This window comes from Dama dama, chromosome 19, assembly GCF_033118175.1.
Source record: "Dama dama isolate Ldn47 chromosome 19, ASM3311817v1, whole genome shotgun sequence".
NCBI classification, from domain to species: Eukaryota; Metazoa; Chordata; class Mammalia; order Artiodactyla; family Cervidae; genus Dama; species Dama dama.
Genome location: NC_083699.1, coordinates 67,634,268 through 67,659,945, shown reverse-complemented (window position 1 = coordinate 67,659,945; position 25,678 = coordinate 67,634,268). Strand labels below are relative to the sequence as shown.

Here is a 25,678-nt window from a genome sequence, read left to right as displayed (position 1 = left end):
ACTGAAAGGACTGATGCTGAAGCTGAAGCTCCAATCCTTTGGCCAGCTGATGCAAACAGCTGACTCACTGGAAAGGATCTTGATGTTGGGGAAAATTGAAGGCAAAAGGAGATGGTGGTGGCTGAAGATGAGATGGCTAGATAGTATCACCAACACAACGGACATGAATCTGAGCAAACTCCAGGAAATAGTGAAGGACAGGGAAGGCTGGTGTGCTGCAGTCCATGGGGTCCCAGAGAGTTGGACAAGACTTAATGACTGAACAACAAGAAGAACATTCCATTGTTTGTATGTATGTGTATACATACAATACATATATATGCATATATATATTTACGTGTATATATATATATGTATATATATTCTTTATCCCTTCATCCGTTTAGCAAACATTTATAGAGCAAGTCTCTATACCAGGCACTGTCCCAGGTGCTGGGGATACAGCCATGCCCGTCTCCATGGTGCCTGCGTCCAAGGAGGCAAACGAAGCACCTCTCCCCAGCCCTACATATTCTGCCCTTGAAGCCCACGGTCCACACCCCCTCTGACCCTTCTGTGAGTGAGCAGCCATATGTTTACTGGCAATGCGGTCTTCAGCTCATTCCCCAGTTCATCCGAAGGGCACTGTCTTCCTGGATGTCCTTTTCAGTTTACGAGGTGATTTCATGTTAAGAACCTGATGAGGAAACTGCCTGGGAGGACCTCAAAGGTTTTCTTGGGCCACTCCAAGAGTCCGAAGAGGTCAGTCCCATGAGAGGGCCCTAACGATGCAGGCCTGGGCATTCATCCCAGTCAGCCTCAAACTGGAGTCGGAACCAACCCCCTCCTCTAGCGGTTCTCCTCCTAAGAACTCTGAAAGCACAGACTTAGTCCTAATCGACCCAACACGCTCCTAATCGGGTTACGCGCCGTGAATGGAGGTAGTCACCACAAAAGGTATTTTTAGGACCCCAGACAAGGAGGAGATTGTCTGGAGCGCTCCAGGGTAATTTGTGGGTCTGTTTTATTTCTGACTCAGAGGCAGTGGAAAAGCTGCTTCAGAGAGCCCGCGGCCGAGCGGCGGGTGGAGCTCGGCTGTGATTCATGGAGCGCTCGGGGCTCAGACTGAAACTGGAGATGTTTGTCTTCACAGCTGCGTGTTATTTTTACCCTTACTAAATATTCTCTTACACCTGGAACGTCAGCCTCTTCCCACCAGGCCCGTTCCCCTCCCCCCTTCTCCAAAGCAGTTGGAAGACAAAATTAATTAAAGAGTCACTACCAACAGTTAGCTCTTTGTCCCCAAAAGGGGGCTGACGTTTCCCTGAGAAGGTTTCATGATTTCAGGGTGTGTTTCTTTTAGCAGCTGAAAACGGGGATCGGCAAGACCACATCGCACTCAGATCTTGAAAACTGGGGAGGAAACGCAGCCTTGACGAATTCATCCTTTGGAAGTACCATATTCTGTAGAATAAGATCTCTGCAGAGAGTTTACCTGACCAAGATGTGGCATCCCTTCGATCTCCTGAGTTTCTTTTTTCTTGAGACACTTTTCCTTTTCCAGAGAGGAAAGAATGAAGCCAGATAGCCGTGATGGTACTTCAGGGTTTTATTTCCCGAACAGGCTATGTAAATTCTGGTTAGCCAAGATGATTTTCCTTTACAGGAGAGAAAATACCCAGCATTTCCCCTTGCCCCTGATGTCAGCATCCAGAGACCTGATGGGATTCGTTTACATCATAGGGAAGACCACAGCTCTTCCACAAAATGGTGCCCATCTGTCCGACATCCCAAGAGATGGCAAAAACGGTCACGAGTGATACCAAGAGGAGAGATGAAGAACGCAGCGGGAGCCCCTGAGAACACGTCTCCCTCACTAACTTTTCCCCAAACGAGGGCCTTTCAATCCATGCTCCAGCCCCGCAGCCCAGTGAACTGACGTCTGTAAAGACCCAAGGTCCCTCGTAAGTAGGCCAACCTATTCCTACCCGACTTCACTCGCACAGTTGGGAAAACCACTCGTTTTCCAGTCTCCGACACTGAGCCGCCCACGGCTTGGAAGGTTGGCAAGGCAGCTGAGCTTAACTAGGAGACATCTTTCATGCCAATCGGATTCAGAACCCCGAGGCAGAGAGCAACCAACGTCACCAGAGCTACAAATTTCACTATCCTAAAAGAGGACATAAAATCTCCGAGAAAATGTCAGAAAACATACATGGAGTCAAGTCTCCATGTGTCAAAGCAGAAAGATGTGAGAGAGACTAGGGAGCCACTTTCAAAGGTCAAATATTAAATGTTTCGCATCAAATGAGAAAACCTGATGTTAAAAGACCTTTAGCCAAGATCTTGTTCTGTAGGCAGGGGCTGGGCAAAGCACCTCTTCCCACACAATGACATGTAGGGAATTTGAACAGTCACCATCGTAAAACTGAGAATTTTTTATTTTTAATTTCAGCCCACTGAGTATTTACTACAAGCCACTGCTGGGCTCAGACAGCAGGTCTCCTCATCATGCTAATTTTTTAAAAACGTGGTTCTGTTTGGAATCACCTCATGAAGGTACCATAAAGAAGGCAAAGTGCTGAAGAATTGATGCTTTCGAACTGTGGTGTTGAAGAAGACTCTTGAGAGTTCCTTGGACTGCAAGGAGATCCAACCAATCAATTCTAGAGGAAATCAACCCTGAATATTCATTGGAAGGACTGATGCTGAAGCTGAAGCTTCAGTACTTTGGCCACCTGATGCAAAGAGCTGGCTCATTGGGAAAGACTCTGATGCTGGGAAAGATTGAAGGCAGGAGGAGAAGGGGATGGCAGAGGATGAGATAGTTGGATGGCATCACTGACTCAATGGACAAGAGTTTGAGCAAACCCCGGGAGATAGTGAAGGACAGGGAAGCCTGGTGTACTATGGTCCGTGGAGTTGCTCATGACTGAGTGACTGACATGTTGACTTTTCACTTCCCAGTGTCCAGGCTGAAGGGGCCAAGGCTCACTTCTCAGGAGGATTTCCAGCTTTGGCTCGTCCACCCCTCATTTGGGGGTGCAGTCCCCGAACTTGGGGCTCAGCCTCACTTCCTCTTCCTCACTCCTTGTGTTCGTGCTTAGTTGCTCAGCTGTGTCCAACTCTGTGTGACCCCACTGATGATAGCCCACCAGGCTCCTTCTCTCCATGGGACTCTCCAGGTAAGAATACTGGAGGGGGTTGCCATTTCCTTCCCCAGAAGATCTTCTCGACCCAGGGATCAAGCCTACATTTCCTGTGTCTCCTGCATTGCAGGTGGATTCTTTATCCACTGAGCCGTCAGGGAAGTCCTTCTCACCTACCAGCAAAACATATCAGTTCTACCTTCAGAATATGTCTAGAATGTAACCACTTCTCCCACCCCTGCATCGCTACCACCCTCATGCAGGTCTCACCATCTCTTACATGAATTCCTGCAGGGGCTTCCTAGTAAGTTTTGGCTTTAACACAGAGGCCAAGGACATCCTGCTAAATTTGAGAGACATCACGTCCCTCCTTTGCTCACGGCCCCCAGGAGTCTCCTAGCTCACTCAAAGAGTGAAGATCAAAGTCCCTCACTGGCCCCATAATCACTCCATCTCAACCCCTATGACTCTCCCCCTTAGTCACTAAACATCAGCCACAGTTGTCCCCCAGTGCTTCAGACTAACCTCAGGGCCTTTGCACTTACCACTCCTTTAACTTGGAAAGTTCTTCTGCTGGTTAACCATAAGACCGCCCCCCTCACTGACTTAGGAACTTTACTCAATTGTCATGTTCTCAGAGGTGATGTTTTCAGGCTGTCCTTTCTAGAACTACCACCCTTGGTGTGCTTTTTTTTTTTTTTTCTCCTTAGCATTTATCATGATCTAACCTGCTACCTTTCGTAAGCTATCCGGTTCAGTGGCTGTCTTTCCCATTAGAAAGTGAACTTAGAGAGGCAATATTTTTGTGTACGTTTCATGACTGCATGGCCAGTACCTATAACAGTGACTGCACACAGTAGATGCTCAATAAATACTTGGTGGGTGAAGGAATGACTGCAGGCATAACCGGGATGTCTGGGACCAAGATGGACCCATCAGGAAGCCCCCTTTTCTGTCACCTTAATCACACTCCTGCACCATGCTTTTTAAATACCACATCAAAAGCATCCTGCCATCTGACCCTAAGCTAGATTTCTTCACAACACACAGTGAATCTGTCTCCCAGACCACAGAGAAAGGCAAGGCCCAGTCCCTCACCGCAAAGACTCAGGCAGACAAAAACTACTGCAGTGGGAGGCTGGGGGTGGGGTGGGGTTCCTGCTCCATCCAGGCAGACTTCCTGGGAGCAAACCCTCCTCTGCACATCCTTTCTCCAGGACTCTCCACTCTACAGATCACTTCTAGCCAGCTCCGGGGATTCTCTTTTGTCATCTCCCTGGACCCTGCAGCAGGGCTAGACCAGTGAGCATCAGAATCCCTGGTGAGGAGGGGGGCTTGTTAAACCTGGAGGGCAAGGCCCCACCCCCAGAGTTTCTGATTCAGCTGGTCTGGGTGGGGCCCGAGAACCCACATCACTCACAAGCTCCCAGGTGGTACGGATGCTGCAGGTCTCAGGGCACCCGCTTTGAGAACCAGGACACCAGGGGATGTTACCCCTGTCCCCACTCGCCCAACAAACTCAAACAACAAGTTCATGGTTCCAGGTGGCCTGGGCTGTGGGCTGGGAGCCGGACTCTCAGCGCGGCACGCAGAGCCCTTCCGCTCCAGCTGCAGTGAGCCTCCAGGCGGGCAGCATGGAGGAGGCATCGTTGCCTGCAGAAGGATGAAGGATGCTCAGTGCAACCTGGACATGCTGAGTGTCCAAGACAGGGATGCTGAGCCAGAGTCAAGCAGCCTGCTTTGCACACGACACTGCCCGCCTGTAATGGAAGGCGATCCCCCTGTGGACTGTGTGTGCCGGCGCGTGTGTCTTTCTTGGCCTATCTTGTGGGTCTACAGCGGCGAGTGCCTTAGGAACCACACACAGAGTCAAGGCCGTCAGCTGGGGGCTCGCCCGGAGGCCAGGTGGCCCTGAAGCCCCAGCAGGGGCCTCTGTGAGCACCGGCTGTCCCATGGGTTGTACTCATGTCTCCACTGCGTGAACATCTGGGGGTTTCTCGTATGTGAGGCTGGAGTGAAGAAAGGGGAAAGGCACAGGGGCCAGGGGCCACTGAGGCTGAGAAACGATGTTCGCTGTCTACATGGCGTGCAGTGAGGCTCGTGTCTGCAAGGACTGTGTGATCTGATGCTGCAGCTGCCAAGCTAAACCCACAATTACACCCCTGTTGGCTCAAGGTGCCTTGCTCTCCTGTTTTCCTTTTATTATTTTTTATAGGGCTCCATTAGAATGGAAGCAGATCTCACTTCACCACGTGTATTTCATTTCATGAGCCTGTGGGCGCGTTGGGGCTGAGGTTTTGTAGAATTTCATCACTTGCCTGGGAAACTCAGTCCCTCCCTCCTCCAGCCTTTTTCTTTCCCGCGGAGGGGGACGGGTGGATTGGAACTGAGCGGACCATTCCCAGGGCCCTTGCGTGTGTGCTGCGTGCACACTCAGTCGTGTCTGGCGATGCCGGAGACTGTAGCCCACCAGGCTCCTCTGTCCACGGGATTTTCCAGGTGATAATACGGGAGTGGGTTGCCATTTCCTCCTCCAGGGGACCTTCCTGAGGCAGGGGTCGAGCCTATGTCTCCTGAGTCTTCCACATTGCAGGTGGATATCTTACCATTGTGCCACCGGGGAAGCACACTGCATTCTCAGGGACTGAATCCTCATGCAGTAGGAGCAGGGTGGTGTTCTGGCATCACCCAGGCTACGGAGTGGTCTCTTCCCCCCGGGGGATGTTTGCAAAAGAGTAAGGAGGGGCCACAAAGGTAACAACCCACACCTTCCAAGCCCAAGTCCAATTTCTTTTTTTTTTTTATTTATTTTTTTTATTATTATTTTTTTTTCCAGTGGGTTTTGTCATACATTGATATGAATCAGCCATGGATTTACATGTATTCCCAATCCCGATCCCCCCTCCCACCTCCCTCTCCACCCGATTCCTCTGGGTCTTCCCAGTGCACTAGGCCGGAGCACTTGTCTCGTGCATCCCACCTGGGCTGGTGATCTGTTTCACCATAGGTAGTATACATGCTGTTCTTTTGAAATATCCCACCCTCACATTCTCCCACAAAGTTCAAAAGTCTGTTCTGTATTTCTGTGTCTCTTTTTCTGTTCTGCATATAGGGTTATCATTATCACCTTTCTAAATTCCATATACATGTGTCAGTATGCTGTAATGTTCTTTATCTTTCTGGCTTACTTCACTCTGTATAATGGGCTCCAGCTTCATCCATCTCATTAGGACTGGTTCAAATGAATTCTTTTTAATGGCTGAGTAATATTCCATGGTGTATATGTACCACAGCTTCCTTATCCATTCATCTGCTGATAGGCATCTAGGTTGCTTCCATGTCCTGGCTATTATAAACAGTGCTGCGATGAACACTGGGGTGCACGTGTCTCTTTCAGATCTGGTTTCCTCAGTGTGTATGCCCAGAAGTGGGATTGCTGGGTCATATGGCAGTTCTATTTCCAGTTTTTTAAGAAATCTCCACACTGTTTTCCATAGCGGCTGTACTAGTTTGCATTCCCACCAACAGTGTAAGAGGGTTCCCTTTTCTCCACACCCTCTCCAAGTCCAATTTCTGACTTATGTAGGTTCCTCCCGAACTTGACTTCCAGAGGCAAGTGTGCTGCAAGGAAGTCCACTGCACCTGAGCTCAGAGCAAGGACAGCAAGAAGGAGCTGGAGATGCACTTCATTTCTGGCTGCAGCCCCTGACTCCCGGCCACCCCTGGCCTGAGGCTTCCAGGCAGTGGGTGACGTATCCACCCTCTCCAGAAAGACGCAGGGAGGAGGCACGTTCAGGGGCTGCATCCTGGTCCCTGGTGCTCAGACGAAGCAGAACCATGCCTCCTCCACAGTGTCCCTGCCACGAGCCCCTCCCGGGAGGATTCCCGGGACACTACGGGGCAGGGCTGGAACAACCAGGTGTTCACTGGAGGTTTCCAGAATGAAGGCGGAGTCAACGCATGTCCACACTCCCGTCTACAGAGCCAGAGCTGACACGTGTAAAGATCACGCAGCAAGTCAGCAGCATCTGTGGATCTGATCCTGGGAGGTCCCTCTGACTGCCTGCTGCCTCTTCGAATCCTATAGAGGAAATGGGCCTTAGCTGCACTGATGGATTTTTGAGTTTTCCCTTCCTCCATGGCTTCCCTGGTGGTTCAGACAGCAAAAAAAAATCTGCCTGCAATGTCGGAGACCTGGGTTCAATCCCTGGAGAGGGAGGATCCCCTGGAGGAGGACATGGCAACCCACTCCAGGATTCTTGCCTGGGAAATCCCAAGGACAGAGGAGCCTGGTGGGCTGCAGGCCTTGAGGTCGCAAAGAGTCGGACACGACTGAGTGATTAAGACTTTCATTTTCACTCCCCTTCAGGGGAGCCCCTTATATTCTGCAGAGCAGATTATGCCTCATGTCCACCTTGCACTATTGCACTGGTCACAGCTGAAGGCTGGTCCTGGGGTGACCTGGTGACATCAATCTGCTGTATGAACCTCCTTCCAACACTTCCCACTCAGCCAAGCTGAGTCCCTCAGGGACAGGGCACTGGCCACACCAGCAAACGCTAGCCTAGAAATCTGAAAGGAACAGCTCCACTGACCACTGGCCAGCCAAGTGGCCAGGAGCCCCAGGTGTGGTCAGTTTTCTGAGCCTTCCTGGCCAGGCCACTGCTCTCAGTGACTTAAATCCAAGGCCAATCGAGGTGTTGGTCTGAAGGTATTTCAAAGGTGTGGTTAACATCTATCATCCTTTGATGTTAAAGAGAGCTGATTATCCTTGATTAGGCTGGGGGCCTCGTCTCATCAGCTGGAGGTCGGAAGCAAAACCTGTACGTTCCCCGAAGAGGAAGGAATTCCGCCTCAAAACGGTTGCATCCACGGCCGCTTCAGTTTCCAGCCTGCCAGTGTACGCCCAACAGATGTCAGACTTGACAGCCTCCGCAACTGCATGAGCCACATCCTTACAACAAATCTCTTCAGTGGGTGCCCCACTGGTCCTGTCTCTGCAGAACCTGACTGGCACAGCAAGGCCAGGCCCCACCACGCTGGATTCCAGTGGACGCTGAGCTCAGGAAGGACGGGCAGAAGCCTCTGTTCCAGAGAGGATCAACACAGAGAAGATGCCACCCTCCTGCGTTTCCAAAACATTCTGGATGCGAGGGCTGGCACTGGGGGACTGGTTGACATCTGTGTCATAGCTCAGATCCACTGAGCTGAGCTTCCTGCCCCGCACTGGTCCACACCAGCTTCACCATTTCCCATCCAGGACGCGCTCAGCGCTGGCTCACAGGCAGGCGGATCAGCCGTGCGCTCGTCCCAGGTAGTGCCCAGCGGGCGGGCACCACCACGCATCCAGGAAGAAGACGGAGATGTTGACAAGGTGGCCTCCCCCGGAAGCGGCCACCAAAGTGTGTCCTAGTTTGCTCCCAAAGCTGGAACCGCCTCTAACGAGCCTAGGATGGGACACCTCTGAGCATCTCAGGGCTCCATGACAGCCTGGGAGAAGAAATGACTGATGCTTCCATTGTCTCCCTGCAAGAAAACGGTCCAGTTCCTCCACACATGGTTTCATTTCCCAGGAAGAGACCCTCGCCAGAGGCCACCACTTTGCAACTACCAAGGTGACTTCCTCAGTTAGCCAGGAACACAGGAGTAGCTTCCAACGGGTGGTGTCTTTCTTAGGGACTTGACGCCTCAAGGCCAAGTTCAAGGTTGCCTTGAGCACCCCCCACACCCCATCCCAAATTCCCGGGGTGACCAACCTTGGGCTGGGGAGGTGGCCCCCATGGTCCAGCCAGGAGGGCAGGTGGACGTGGGCTTCTGAGGAAATGCACAGACCTGCATCAGAGGAAACGGTATTCACGCGTCTCCCTTATTTATTTATTCCTCCGTTTGCTTATTTGTTCATTCATTTATTTAAATCCGGCCAGAAGGAAAGTTTTACTTCTGCAGCATCGTTCTCACCTCCTGGCTCAAGCTCCTTTCTGAGCCTTGCTAAATGCAGACTGGCACTCTGAGAGCTGGCCCAAGGCCAGACTTGGCAAAACGGGCCAGGGCACGGATCCCCCTGCTAACTGCCAGCTGGAAGCCACGCTGGTGCCCTCTGCCCAAAGTGCTTTCTCTGATTCTTTCTCCTTCTCCCCTCCATCTCCATCTTTCTCTGTTTCTGCCTCTCTCACACACGCACACACACACACACACACACACACACACACACACACACACGCACACACGCATGACACCCATGCTGATGTATTTCCCGCAGGCAGAAACAAGCCTTGGAAGAAGACCTCTTTAGAAACGCACTCCACCCCATCATGACTATCCTGGCGTGTATGGGATCACGTGACTCCATCAAAAACAGAATCCACTGCTCTGCTCAGCACTACGTGGCAGCCTGGATGGGAGGGGAGTTTGGGGAGAGAGTGGGTCCATCTAGATGGATGGCTGAGTCCCTTTGCTATTGACCCAAAACTATCACAACATTGTCTGTTAACTAGCTGGACCCTGATACAAAGTAAAATTAAAAAAAATTAAACAACAACAACAAAATAGAATCCATCACTGTTTAGAGGGCTGGCGGCACAACGGCCCTTCTATATAAACACTGCTACATTCCTCAGAACAGAGCAAGTCTCAGGAACAAATGCAGTGAACGGTTGGTGGGAACATTCTATTTGATGGACAGGATTTACCTGTGAAGTATTTATACATATTCTATGTAATGATGAACCTGCTGGACTCTACGACTGCATTCCCACCCTAGGCCTCCCAGAAGTCTGGGAGCTTTCACTTGATGAGGTCCAGGATGAGCCCACCTCAGCTAGAATCCACTTCCAGGACCAGTGTCACAGCAGAAAGGCAGCATCCCGCTTCCGAGAAGAAACATGATGCAGGGAAGTGAACGACTCCCTGGAGCCCAGGTAAGCCCTAGCACCTCCCATCTCCGTGTCTGGCACATCCAGCCTCACACGTGACGTTCCCTCTGGGGACTCTGACTTGGCGTCTTCACCGACACCACACTAGAAGCTGACTCGACGGTCTCCAGCATGTATAAAACACGACACTTATTTAAAAACACACTGACCATTAAAATGTGTAAGTAGCAAAAAGGGTCTGCTCTAGCTGCAAAGGAGTAGGGTGTGGAATCAAACACCCTTGGTTTGGATCCAGTTTCCGAGTGGCTTGAAGTGATGCTCAGGGTTAGCCAGAAAATGCCTGAGTCTCAGCTTCCTCATCCATCAGATGCGGACAAGCGTTCCTCTCGGGGCTGCTGAGAGGACTGGCAGGCCACTGGCTGCCTACAAAAGGGATTTCTATGTAGTAAAGTGCCAGAAAAGGGGAGCTGTTCTTGTGACTCTAGGCAGATTATGCACATTTAAATGAAATTCTCTTTGTCCTGGGATTTTAAATGACTCTTCCTGAATATATATGGGATTTTTTATCACAAGGGCTTCCCAGGTGGCGCTAGTGATAAAGAACCTGCCTGCCAATGCAGGAGACGAAGAGACTCAGGTTCGATCCCTGGGTCGGGAAGATCCCCTGGAGGAGGGCATGGCAACCCATTCCAGTACTCTTGCCTGGAGACTCCCATGGTCAGAGAAGCCTGGCAGGCTAGAGTCCATAGGGTTGCAAAGAGTCGGACACGGCTGAAGCGACTTAGCATGAACGCACCCATTATATCATAATTGAAATCAATTTTACTTTTCAAAATGGCATCCAATGAAATGCTTTTGAGTGCCTGGGATAATATATTCGTTAACCCGCTGCATTTAGGTGACAGCAGCATGACACGCTCAGAAGAGTTAACACTTCTGAGTGATGCTGGTGCTTGGTTTTAAGTATAAGTAAAGATGAAAGGGAAAAGCAAGCGTTCAGAGCCGGTGACCGGGGGGGGGGCAGAGGCAGCGGGTCCATCACGTGGTGCCGATGTGCACTCTGCTGCCTGCCCACGGGCTGACACTCTCCCGCTGTGAAAACCTGAGACAGTTTTACTTCCGGGGCAGGAAAACCCTCCGAGATCAGTTCTGCCATATGTGGGCAAGGCCTCCCCTTCCCACGACACCCTCACGCCTGGGAAATTAGAACTGCACATCTCTTCAAAGCAAGTTCTCGGTAAATACACTACCGGTTTTTCACAACCTCTGTCCTCCACGCAAACCACTGGCGAACACATTTTCGCAGCCTCGCCCAGGGTTCCTGTGCAATGGCCTCACTTTCTGAAGCCGTCTTGGGGGCAATGCCATCCACTTCCACTCGGCCTTTTCAGGGGCCGGGGACCCAGGCGGCCGGGAGGATTCGAGCTGGTGGTCTCCTTACCTTGAGCCGTTCACCTGGTTTGGGTTACATTCCATCTTGATGGTGACCCTGGCTGGGGGTTGAGACAGCCAGTCCTGCTGAGGGACGCGTGGGCTCATCTTGGAGGTCTGTCCATAGTCGCCGGAGGAGGACGCGGTCATGTCCGTCTTGGGCAGGTGCGGCGTGCCGTAGGCGCACTCAAACAATGACTGGTCCTCGCTGACGACCGATAACGCTTCCTAAACATCCAGAGAAACACACCTTCAGGACATGCCAAGGGACAGCCGTGCTTCAGAAAGTTGCTAACGTTAGAGTCATTTTTAACGGGGACCCCGCTGCCTAGGTACCTTTTCTGATATCCATTTCTACCTTTCAAAAGAAAAAAGGAGCTGGCTTTCTTTCCCCGAGAAGGTAAGAGGTGGAACTGGCAGACTCAGAAAAACTTCTCTGCAGGTCCCCAAACATCCCAGGCCTGACTGCAGCCGTGCAGATAATATCCACTTTAATCTCGACTCAAGGAAGTTGGATTTCAAAGGTCTTAGAAGACATCCAATTGCACGTGTCATTATTTGACAAATGCAATCTATAATTCAAGCAGGCAGGGTACAGCATGGTCATGAAGATTAAAAAACAGACATGTGACTGCTAACACCTAAGCATCTGGCAAAACTGCCACATTCCCAGGAGATTTTAAAGAAGAGCTACTTAGAAGAAGAGTGTGGGGGAAATGGGGCGCCAAAGGACAAACAGACAAAGATACGAATTTTTCCATTTCTAAGTTATTAGTTGAGATAGAGTTTCAAGCGGTGCTTCCATGATGGCGAACATCTGGATGATAAATGAACCAAAAAAAAAAAAAAAAAGCTGTGAATTAACCAGAGGCCTCTAGAATGTTTAAAATATCTATATCACTAAATGGCTCTTTTTCACCCTTACTTTCTATTCCTATCTTCACTCATTTTGCATGATTTGTTGAAAATAAAGAGCAATGTGCCATTGTTGGAGCATTCTTCTGTGGCTTTAAGTCAAACAAGTGGTTAACCTATGGCTAGGCTGACATTGTACAGCCACATCCACAAAGGCAAATAGGATTGGGAAATTTCAGCTGCTTGAATGATAACTCATGCAGCTACACAGAATAACTACAACACAATCCAATTTGGCTTTCTATAGTTTAAAAAAATAAAGTCCGCACGGGAATTCATGTTTATTTCATTTCTTAAACACCCTTGGTACTGCTATTAGCTTTTGAGAAGCAAATGCTGTTTCCATCACATATTTTCTATAAAATGGAAAGCTATGGCAACCTTCTGGTCTGGACTTCCCATCCCCCAGAGGGGAAAATCTGAGATCCGGAAAGGTCCAGACCTCACCTAGAAGTGAGCAACCCAAGATCAAGCAGGGAATTTGTGAGGACACCAACGACTGTTTTGTCATCGGCTCCCTCCTGCCCCTACAGCCCGCATATGACGCTCTTCTTAAACATTTCTCGGTTTGGGATATGGGTCTGCGTTAGCATTTCTTAGCATTTCTTGTTTGAATTGATACTTAAGTCAGGATGCTCTTCTCCACCCCAGTTGTTAGTATTAATAGTAAAGCTCTTCCAAGCAGCCTTTCTAAGAGAGAAACCCCCCTTCCTACAAAGAAGTATCTGAATCTTTAGGGCACACATGCAATTTCACAAAGCACCCCCCAATCCAGTGTGTACCGCCTCCCATTCTACCTCCTCCCCACCTACCCAGGGACCAACTTCTTCATCACTCTCCAAGTGCATGAACTTCACAGCCAGCTGGGCACCCTGAGCTGTGAATCAGTGAGCAGGGAGAATCACGAGGAACAAACTCAAGGCTCTGGGTCTGAGTGGTGGCCAGGTGTCCGTGTGGAGGTAACAGCCCCCTGCCCACCACTGACATGGCTAAAATCCCTTAGAACCACAGTCCTGTGATATTTGGGGAAACAGTGAGCTGAGGATTTAAACAGTAACACAAACTCTACAAAACAGTGTGCTGGACCAACCAGAGAGCCAGAGTAGGCCCAAGAAAGAAAAAAAGAAAGAAAGAAAGAAAGAAAGAAAGAAGGCATCTTGACTACCCAGCAAAAGCAAACACGTCAGCAGAGAGCAGCAATCTGAGAAACGCGCCCGGCAGATGGGGAGGGGGGGCGGGAGGTTGAGGGGGGAACCTGAACCTAGGCGCTCTCTGGTCTGGTCACACACGGAGTGAGTGGATGCAAGGAGTCTCAACTCACAGATGCGGGGTTAAAAATCAAATCGGCACCACAGACTTAGTGCAGTCCTGCGAATCCACAAAGGCAAAATTAGAGCTTCTTCAATAAAGTTTGCAAAACAGAGTCTGCCTTCCCATAGCAGCACTGGAGAGAATGCTTTTTACACACTCAGAACAAAAAAACAAAACAACCAAGGCTCTCCTGCCTGGTCCTGCAGACCCCACCAAGCCTCGGAGGGGAATAACATACTATGTAATGTTAGCATTGGCTCACTGACTTAAGAAAAACACGAATAAACTGACAGAAACGGGTTAAATGCGAGGGACAGACTTCACATCACAAATGAGTAAGAAGAAGGCTTTCACAGCACAAAGAGTAACGATGTTAAAATAGGAGTGTATCCCCTAGATAAAGCAGGATATTCCGGCAAACACACCCAATGACCAAATACATAAACGCAGCATAGGATTGAGACACTGGACCAGCTTACGAGAACTGAAACAAGCCTTCAGTGTGTGTTTGGGGCGGGAGGAACCTATTCTCACATCTGGCATAGCATTATTTCACCACATGGTTTCCTAAAGAAAGAAATCAAAGTTAATGGAGATCGATTTAGGGGAAGAAATTGACAAAAAAGCTAGAGATACGGGGCGGGGGGCGGGGGGCACACAGCTTTCCTGCATATCTGAAAACTCTCCTCTGCGTTAATCCTTCATGAGGATGGTCATAGCCTTCGGAACAGCAAAAGTTGCTTTTCTTTACTAGAGAAGTTATCTAAAAATGAGACAGCTTTAGGATAAAACGTTTCATTTCAAAAGGGGTGACATGAGGTCCGTATTCTGGAAAGACAGAGCGTGCCCCGAAGTGATGCTAATTAAGCCAAAGTAGCCAAACATCTAGGATTTAGTACAAGTCAGGAAAAAATACATAATAAATGGAATCACATAAACACACTCACACACATACCAACTTAGCACACTAGAACAATGCAGGGGTAAAAAAGAAGCTGAAGGGTTACTTTCAGAGACCTGCTTCAAACAAGGGGGCTCCCTAAAGTTAACTGCTGTTCTTTAGAAGGAAAGGAACGCCATACATCAACAGCATGCCTTTGTTCACCCATTTGACTTTGTCTATTACGTGAGGATTTCATCATCCCTTTGGTCCCAGGATGAATGACAAAGGCTGAGGCATAGGATTCTCCCACCCCAGTGGCCCTGGGACTTCAAAGCTGGGGAAGGAGCCCGAGCCCAGTGGGATTAAAAGCAGAACGGACCACTGCTCAGGGGCTGGTAACCAGGACCACATGAGGCCCGTGTCTCCAGCTCTGCAAGTGACTATTCCTGGCCTCGACAGATGCTCTCCCACTCCCCTGACACCTGGCTTCCCGCCTCATCCGCAGCCATCTCACCTACCTACCTGCCTACCTGCCAAGGGTGTGGGCAGATGCCTTAGTTAACATGTATGGCTTATTCCCTCAGAACCTTCGGCCAGCCTCGGGGATTCGGAAACTGTTTTGGTTACTTTATAACAGAGAATTAAAAAAAAAAAAGTCCAAACCTGGCAGAAACGTGGCATAATAATTTAATACGCCTGCCTCTATGTTACTATAAAAAGACATGAACTTTAGATTGGTGTGTGCTGGTGTGTGGGGGGTGTTTTCTGTAGCTCCAGAAAGCTGGAATATTCTGATGTGGCCAGTGGCAGGCGACCAATGCCATTTTTATGAACTTAGAGCAGAAACGCATAAATTCTAAGCAAATGGCCCCCCAAACAAACGGGACCGCTGTGTTAGTACATACTGTTTATTACTATTTATTATTATTTAAATACTGAATACACCAACAACATATGAGGACCATTCCTTTGGACTTTGGTCATAGCAGTTGACCAGTAGTTCCAGAAAGTGAAGAGAACTCAACTAGATTATATTTCAAACGTGAGGCTAAAATATGATTCTGTTTTTAAGTAACTAGATTTGGGTACAACAAAGGATCCACAATGCTTATATTAAAAAAAAAAAAAAGTTGAATGCACATTTAAGCATACTGACATTTCCAGCAAAAGATTTCAGAGATCCTGTAACAGATGAATTTTTTTCTGTAACAGATGAGTATTTTGAGAGGCTCCTATGGTTCCAGCAGAAGAATTATAAAACAAGGGTCTGGACTCAATTTGGCTTCTAACTTTTGATCCCCATAGTTCATAAAAACACTGAAATGTCAATACAGAGAACACAACATACTTAAATTTTCATGAAAATCTGGGCGTGGTAAAGTGTTGAAACTAAGAAAGTCTTAAAGAATGATTGGCTCTCTTTCACAGCTGGAGCCAGGAGAGTATACAGAGGAAAATGATCCTTACATGGTTTTCAAAAACCCAGAAAATGGCCAGAACCAGATGTCCAGAGGACGGGATTCCCATTGACCCTCAGCTTCCTCAAGTCTTACGTGCCTCAGTTACGAAAAACAAACGGAAAACCAAGTGGAACAAGCATGTTAAGATGATGGTCACGCTTCAGAAAAAAAAAAAAATTCTTATAGAAGTCCTTGCTATCGCAATACAATGTCCACTTTAGGAAGCCAAGGTCATCCAAAATCCACAGTCTGCCTTTTTTCCCACGCATAACCAACCAGAATCTGGTACATCACCTAACAGCTTCCATTGCGATGAAAACGACATCTTTTAGCCAACACCTTTACGACATCAATATGTTCTCTTGACTCATAAACAGCTGATCCATCACTTAATAAACCAGGTTACACTGGTAAGCAACTCATATGGAGCATCCCTTTAAATTTTATTTCATTGTTGTTGGTTTCTTTCTTTAGGATATGCCATTTTCCACATTTTACCAGCTCTGAAATCTGGATGCATCTCACCATTGATGGCATGTCATGGATTATTGACAGCACTTATTCTCCTTTTATGGCTGGCAAAATTATGATTCATTTTATCATCAATGACATCTTACATTTTATGAACTATGGTCATCCCTGGTAGCTCAGATGGTAAAGAATCTATCTGCAATTCGGGAAGACGTGGGTTCAATCCCTGGGTTGGGAAGATCCCTTAGAGGAGGAAATGGCAGTTCACTCCAGTATTCTTGCCTGGAGAATCCATGGACAGAGGAGCCTGGGGGGGCTGCAGTTCATGGGGTCATAAAGAGTCAGAATTAGGTGCTCATCTTTGTACCCTATGCCAAGACTTCCCAAGTGGTGAAAGAATCTGCCTGCCAATGCATTTGCCGCAGGAGACTCAGGTTTGATCCCTGGGTGGGGAAGATCCCCTGGAGGAGGAAGTGGCACCCCACTCCAGTATTCTTGCCTGGAGAATCCCATGGACAGAGGGGATGCTTGGGCTACAGTCCATGGGGTTGCAAAGAGTCGGACACACTGAACACTCAAGTGTGAAGAAGGAGATGACGCTGGTCATTCCATGCTGATGATAGCACGGTGACGTCAGGAATCGTTCCCGCCCACAGATGAGAACTGGGAGGGGCTGGGAAGAAGAGTGACGTCAGCATTCAGATAAGGCAGCTGCGGGCCCGTGGATGGACACTCTGCGCTCTGGGCGTGGCAAGCAGAAAGAAGAGAGGGGCGAGGTGCACAGTGTTTCCCCACGGCCTTATCACAGCTGAGCAAAGAGCAGCCCAGACAGCAAAGACAAGAGATGGAACCACCTAGAAAGAGAGAGGCTGGTGGAGAGGAGGGCCGGGAGAAGGGTGAGGGGATACACGCCCAGAGTCCCAGCACCGAGGATGGAATTAAGGGATCAGGAGAGTAAGGAGATAAGTCTGCTGGAAACTGGGAAGGAATCTTCTAAGTATTCAATACAATAAGCTCTCCTATGGTCCTAAGTTATGCAGCAATAGGTCCCAGGTACACTTAATTAGCTTTTCTTACTTATTAGTTTTCCTAAAGGAAATCAACCCTGAACCTTCATTGGAAGGACTGATGCTGACGTTGAGGCGCCAATACTTTGGCCACCTGATGCGAACAGCCGACTCACTGGAGAAGACCCTGATGTTGGGAAAGACTGAAGGCAGGAGGAGAAGGGGACGACAGGGGATGAGATGGTTGGATGGCATCCCTGACTCAATGGACATGAGTTTGAGTAGGCTCCAGCAGATGGTGATGGACAGGGAAGCCTGAGGTGCTGCAGTCCGTGGAGTCGCAAAGAGTCAGACATAACTGAGTGACTGAACAACAACTTAATAGTTTGAATCAACAAACCTGTTCTTTTCATTGGTTAATCAGATAATTCAGACCCAAACTGATGGCCATGCATCGGGATGTGTTCACTGCAGGCGGATGCAATCCATACTGCACAGGAAGAACTGGGCAGGCAGGAACACTTATCAATACACAGTGAGAGCCCCACGGAGGCAGACCTAGCTATCCTGGAAGACGATTGATTGGGTTGTCTCAAGCACAGTTCTTCATAACGTCTCTTCAAGCAGAGTGCATGCAGTAGATGCTTCTGGAAAGCCGACTCGTATCACAGTTAGAGGAGAAAAAAGCAACACAAATAAAACAGACAATGCACCTAGGAAAGACCTCCACTTCATTTGCCCAACAACAGGCCAGTCCTCCGAAAATTTTATTCTCAGCATGTGCAGTTGTGCATTCAGATATTGCCAACATCTCATGAGATGAGAAACCTCATCTGACCAGTGCCTTTTAACTACAACAAAAAAGCCAAACACTGTGAGTTCAAGTTGCCTCATCAGGATGAGCAGGAATCATTTTACCCCTTCTCGATATTATTTTCTTTCCTTAATTCTTCAGCAGAAGAAACATTAAAATCATATATTAAAGGCAGCATCTAGCTTTGAGCTCACATTTTTCTCATTTAACACATTGCTATTTTAGTCCCCCCAAATATAAAAAATCTTGGATAAACCTCAAAGGAAAGATGTATGTAAGCAAATGAAGTCCATTTAAGAGCGTATTTCTCCAATGTGGTATCGCTTCGTATCAAGCACGTTTACAACTGCAATACCAGCCTGGTGCTAGAAGAATGAGGCCCAGGACTGTGAGGAGATACGTGCAGGCAAATATATTCGTATACACACATTCACATACATGCATTCACACAGTGCATATTCACACACACATATATCCACACACGTACATATCCATACCTCCATATTCATGCACATACACATACATGTTCATACACACACACATGCACTTCGATATCCATACATATACACATAAATATTGGGTGGGCCAAAACATTTGTTTGGTTTTAAGTCAAAATAAGACATTTTTCATTTTTCTTGAAGAAATTTATTGAACACTATTCAATAACTGAACAGACTTTTTTGCCCAATGCAATATATTCATACTTACCTACATGCATATTCATACACACATGCACACGCACAAACACATAAACATGCACACATATACTCAAATACATATGTGCACACATGCATGCATTCATACACACATACATGCATGTTCATCCACACATGCATGTTAATGCACACACATGCACAAATATTTCCATACACATGCATCTAACATGCACACACACACACATATCCATCTATCTCTCATCCTTACTATCTTTGCTCATTGAGCACTGTCCAGAACCTGACCACAGTCCTTATTGGTCAGCACACCCCTTTGGGGCAACTGTTGCCTAAAGGATAAAGAACCAGATTTCTTCCCCTTTCACCTTGATTTGTTTCTTTCTCAAACTCAAAGGTACTTTCTCTCCCCTCAGCAAAGCCCTTTAGAAAAGAGCTGGAAACCAGTCTCCCTGTGACCTTCTGACGAATATCCCCGCTCTATTTTTTTCTTTTTTTTTTCCATTTATTTTTATTAGTTGGAGGCTAATTACTTTACAATATTGTAGTGGTTTTTGCCATACATTGACATGAATCAGCCATGGATTTACATGTGTTCCCCATCCCGCTCTAAACTCACCAGCTTTCTCCTCGGCTCTGAGCCGCCTAGCCAGCCCCGGGGATTCTCTTTGCTCACATATTCTCCAACTGCTGCCTTTATTAAGAGACAGGCCTTTTCAGGGCAGGACTGTGTGTGTGTGTGTGTGTGTGTGTGTGCCTGGCAATCAAATAGCTTCTTAACATCACATGTCTGTTGACTCTTCAGGGCAGGACTGTGTGTGTGTGTGTGTGTCTATGTGTGTGTGTGTGTGTGTGTGTGTGCACGCGCGCCTGGCAATCAAATAGCTTCTTAACATCACATGTCTGTTGATACTTGTATTAATCATAGAACTAAGTCATGAAATTTTACAAAAACCCCATGATAAATCTGTAGGTCCAGAACCTTCCTTCACATCAACATGAGGGAACACACACTTGTGAGGCTGACTGTGCAGTCAGGGGCCAGGAGTTTGGAAACGGATCGCCACTGCCACCATATCCTCCATCATGTGATCCTGGAGCACATTACTCGCAGGGTTTCGACTGAAATCTGCGGAGGCTTAAACTAGAGTCTATGGAGCTAGACCACATATGAAAAAAGGAAGACTTGCTAGAAAATGAAGATTAGCAAAGCAAGAAGAGAAGCAGTCGGTGGGGCAGCTGAAATCCTAGAAGACTGGCACAGTGGAGAAAAACGTCAAGCAGAGAAGCGTTTGGTTCCACCCAATGAGAGCTGGACTTAAATGAACTCCCAACATTCGAAACCCCACAACAATAATTTTAAAACAACGCTTCTGTTTACTTTCTCAGTTCTGTGCAGATGCTGTTTGGGACACTGGAAAAAGGAGGATAGATGGGCATACTTGGCCTGGTCATCCAAGGGTATGAGGGTTTGGGTGTGCAGGGTGAGTTACGGTCCAGGGTCCTACCACACAGCATCACGCCGCGGGTAACAAACTATGTGTCCCCCAGGCACAAACTTGGCTCAGAGGGGAGATCTTATGCTAAGTGTTCTTACCACCAAACAGAAAAATAAATAAGAGGAAAGGAGGAAACTCTTTGGGAAGTGATGGATGTTTATGGCTGCTTATCTCCAAACACAGTGCATTGTAAACATTAAATACCTTGCAGCTTTTAGTATATTCATCAGGCTCTGGTAAAGTTGGCTTTTAAAAAACAAAGGCAACAGTGTGTTTCAGCGATGTTAACGGCTCCTTTGTTCTCCTACAAACAACCCCCCCCCCCCCCGCCCCCGACCCAGCCATAGGCTTCTTTCCTTCTTTAGAGATGAACAAAAAGTGTAAAAACATGTGTGGAAACATCCTGTTTGTGGGGGCTGCACCCGAATGAGTGCAAAGAATGCAGTCCGGACCCCTTCGGAGCCTTCCACGCCCTCCTGGTTCTGCGTGGGGTAGATTCCACTCCTGACTTTCCGTATGTGTGCGTGTTTCTCTAAGCGCTGTCATCACGTGACACTCAGAGACCATTCATCAAAAACCTGCATCTTACTTTCGTCCAATCTGAAACAATTCATTTGGAATGAAAAGATGATCTGTGTTTCACTTTTGACCACCACGTTTAGGATACATAATGGAGGTGCTCCAGAATGCTGGAGACAGCGTGGTGGCAGGGGGTTGGGGATGCTGAGAGCCGCAGGATCCCTTGATCCCTGGGTCACCCCGGGAACTTCCACAACCCTATCCTGCTCCAGACTTAGTCCCACAGTGAGCCACGGTGGGATCACTGCAGATCCAGAGGCTGCATTGGCCCCAGCCCTCCTGAAGCAGAATCCACTTTATAACATCACCCCCAGGTGAACCTGGAGACTGCATATTCACCTGTAAGTCCTACTGCCTTATCCTTTGGGCTTCCCAGGTAGCACTAATGGTAAAGACGCCCCCTGCCACTGCAGGCGTAATAAGAGACCCAGTTTCGATCCCTGGGTGGGGAAGATCCCCTGGAGGAGGAAATGGCAACCCACTCCGGTATTCCTGCCTGGAGAATCCCATGGACAGAGGAGCCTGGTGGGCTACACAGTCCACAGGGTCACGAAGAATTGGACATGACTGAAGCAATGCCTTATCCTTTTGTGATTCTCAATTTCTTCAACTATAAAGCTGATCTTGATTACAGCCATCCTGCTCCCAACCAGGGCTCCCAATGGGCCAGGTGAGTTGGCGTACGTGAAAGTTTTACAAACCTTAATACTGCCTATCAACTGTGATCCAAAAAGAGTTGATGTGACTGACCGAAATTCTTCATGTGTTTCAAGACAATAGTTTGGATTATCCATCTCAAGTCATATTCATCTGACAAGCCAGGAACCAGGAAAAGTGCATCCTCTCTTGCATGTCATCCGTCACTCATTCTTTGTTACCTAAAAACTTTAAAGGTCAGCTATCTTTATCTAACATGGGGAGAAGGATGAGCTAGCATTTCTTATGGTCAAGAGCATGTGATTTAGGCTTTATGGTCCTTGGTCCAGTTCTTCTGTGGGTTTTCGGTTGCAATTCTACATTAGTTTGTTGAATGTCAATTAAATATAAGTTTGGTGTGGAATCCAGATTTCCTGTTGGCAACTGTAGCCTCAACAACCGGCTGGGGCTTCCCAGGTGGCACCAGTGGTTATAAAACGAAAACAAAAGCCCCGTCTGCCCCTGCAGGAGACATGGGAGATGTGGGCTCGACCCCTGGGTTGGGAAGATCCCCTAGAGGAGGAAATGGCAGCCTACTCCAGGACTCTTGCCTGGAAAATCCCATGGACGGAGGAGCCTGGGGTTCATGGGGTCGCAAAAGGCTGACTTGGCAGGCATGCACGCAACAACTGGGACATTCCCTGGCATACTACTTTAGTTTTCTGTACAATGAGTGGATGTATGGATGAACAGATGAATGAATCAGTAATACACCACGTCTCATAATTCCCATTAATTTCCCTAGAACTGCATGTGGCACACAGCTAATGTTCCTCAAACTTTCCTGCAAAACTCTTCTCTTCCAGGATGTGGCATCCAAGATGCTTTTCATCTTAACTTTCCCTAAAACCTCATGGGGTTCCTAACACACTCGGACAAGGAAGTAACTCTACGGCAGTCTTGTGAAGAGGCTCGCGGGACTCTTCTACCCTTCTGATTTCTGAAGCCTCACTCACCCACATGAGGCTGCAAGCGACTCGGGTTCTAAGAGGCACAGTGGCCCCTGAGAAGGGTACCCCACGCCCACAGGGATGACAGAGCCCTCAACAGCTCTCCTCTGTTGGAGCGGCCCTTCTCTGAGTCCCAAGGGAGGCATCTCATCCTCTCCTCCCAAGGAGCTCCATAAAAACAGGCAGCTCTAGGCTTGGCTTTTTCTAAACACACACCCAGATGCTAAAAACACAGCATACCACACATCTGGAATGTGTCTCATCCATGAATCTCTGACACCATGGATTCATTGTTTTCGAGAAAATTCCAAGAATTTTATTCATGAGAAAATTCTGGCACAATGGGAAACGCTGGCAAGCATGAGGGGCCACAGATGTCCTGGCCTCCACACACACACACACACACACCTGTCGCCCCTTCAGCACCTTTCCATCAGGTACCGACCCCACCCCTGCAAAATTCCAACCCCGGATTTCCCATAAAAGGAGGGCACATAATGCCCTTAATCTTTATAAGCGATGCCATTCCCCCAATGGTTGCGTCACTCCAGATGCACTCTGCAATGGACATGTGGGAATTTAAAAGGAGCGGCAGGAACACAGAGTGACTAGTGTGAGAAGCAGCCGCGTGCCCTGGGGCCACGGCCTCCTCATCTGTTCAGTGAGGGTCTGGCGTCCTGATGTTTCCTGAGGTCCCTCCACGCTCTAAAATGAAATCTATTGTATTTAACTACTGACATTCTCTTCCTGCCAGGGCCAAACCGCAGGCCCCAATTTCTCCACCTTTGAGCAGATATGTGCCTGAGGGTGGGGGAAATCCATCCCCTGGGGAGCTGCCAGACGCTCCTGAAAGTTCAAGTTCAAAGCGAACTGTGGGCGCTTCCCAGGCTGCCCTGGGTTTTAATTTGCCAAGTCCTCTGACTATTCATTGGAAGCACTGATGCTAAAGCTCCAACACACAGGCCACCTGAAGCGCAGAAAAGACCCTGATGCTGGGAAAGACTGAAGGCAGGAGGAGAAGGGGGCGACAGAGGATGAGATGGTTAGATAGCATCACTGACTCAAGGGACATAAATCTGAGCAAATTCTGGGAGCTAGTGAAGGACAGGAAAGCCTGGCGTGCTACAGTCCATGGGGTCAACACGACTGAGTGACCAAACAACAACAGGATAACTTCTTCTGTGCTCGTGGTGGGGAAGTAGTCCAGACTCTGAGAGCTCATTTCAAGTCTTCAAGCGCAGTTAGGACCTAAGCTCCTGGACGGGAACTCTGGCGTTCTCCATAAAACACATCACACATCGGTAACAGTAAATACGGTTCTGCTAACAGAGCATCTTACAGAGACTGAGGCTCTCATGATGGGGCGAGGGGGTTGCAGAGTGGGGGCCTAGGTGGGAAGCCCCACTTTTCCCAAGGTGTTCCAGGGAATTCCTTCCTTTCCTTTCCACGCTCATTCCCAAGGGCCACACAGCACAATGGCTAGAACAGACAGAAACACGAACTCATTTTCTTTTTCATAGGCGCCGGCTCCCATTGTGGAAACAGCCAAGGGCTCCCCCACGGTGCGGACCTGTTGCGGCCAAGCTCTCACTTCGGCTCTGGGAGTGATGACGCCTCCGTCCGTCCCCGGGGCCGGGAGGCCAAGCCTGTGCTGTGCACCACATTTTCCAGTGCATAAATCTGCACAGGAAGGAGACCAAGGAGCCAGGGTATCATGACCTTTGTTCCCGCTCCACGCTGAGCTCATTCGCCGCCCGTGATCTAGCTCACGGCACCAGGGAGGACCCTGTCAACGAAACACTTTTCATGCACCAACAAGCCGGTTGCCAGCGAGACTGGATTTTTACGACTCTGAGAGTGTTGATCTCAAAACCTAACGCGTTTGAATTATTCATTGTGAACTTGTCCAACGATTTCAAACTGTGCATACATAGATCATACCCAACGAGGCTCTCCTGAGCCCTTCTGTAAACTGGTCTCTTTAAAGATCTGTAGAGACGTTCCTACCAAAATCACTCTAACCTGCAGAACAGTTTAGTGGCCTAAAAATCTTCAGGATGTCTATCCAAGGATCTCAGTGTTGCTTTTTAGCTTGCCTCCTTACTTGGGACTCTTATTTCGCTGAATCCCCATGGAAGAAGCAGAGTCAGGGATGTCTATGTCTTCCCATATTTTCCAGGAGAGAAAGGAAGTTTCCAGGACTCAGAATTGTGGGCATTGCTGTGCATACTGTACCGGCACAAAGAGAGGTCTGTGTAGAGCTATCTCCTTTCCAAGAGGGTGGAGTTGCCTAAGTCACCCACCCACTTAATTTGCATAAGGCGCCTTAGGGGGCGGGGTCACATGGAGCCAAGTCTACCTAAAAAGGGAACTTATAGCTGTTTAGTCGCTCAGTTGTGTCCAACTCTTTGTGACCCCATGGACTGTAGCCCGCCAGGCTCCTCTGTCCATGGGATTCTCCAGACAAGAAAACTGAAGTGGGTTGCTTTTCCTCCTCCAGGGGATCTTCACAACCCAGGGATCAAACCCATATCTCCTGCATTGGCAGGCAGATTCTTTACCACTAAGCCATCTGGGAAGCCCATGAGGGCAACTGACTTAGTACAAAATATGACTTGCCTGCCTGTCCTCCAGTCTGGTAGACTCGCACTGATCGCTATGTGTAAGCACAGAGACACTTTAAAGTAATTTCAAAACTAAGACAAAAGTCTACAAAGACCTGTGAATTAGAACCTTGCTTTTCAAAGTCTGACCCTTGGACCCACAGCTGCCGCAGCATCACCTGGGACTTTGTCAGATACACAGAAGCCCAGGCCCCACCCCAGAGCGACTGAATCAGAGCGCAACTTAACAAGATTCACACGGGGAAGGCAGGCACATTGTGCTGAGAACTGGGTGAGAAAGTGGTAAGTTCTCCCAAAGAAAGAAGAGGCGGGGCTGGGTAAGGAGGGGGAGGAGGAGAGGGCAGACTCCTGTTTTTAATTAAGAGTG

General features: G+C 48.5%; 1 protein-coding gene across 5 annotated transcripts in view; it reads right to left on the bottom strand.

The window, feature by feature from the left end:
* ERG (ETS transcription factor ERG) overlaps positions 1 to 25,678 on the bottom strand; it is a 236,656-nt gene that overhangs the window by 60,136 nt on the left and 150,842 nt on the right. For all 5 annotated transcript variants that reach the window (XM_061167307.1, XM_061167302.1, XM_061167305.1 and 2 more), the window contains one exon: positions 11,442 to 11,659. In XM_061167307.1, coding sequence (XP_061023290.1) covers positions 11,442 to 11,659 — 218 coding nt within the window. The remainder of the gene's footprint in view (positions 1 to 11,441; positions 11,660 to 25,678) is intronic.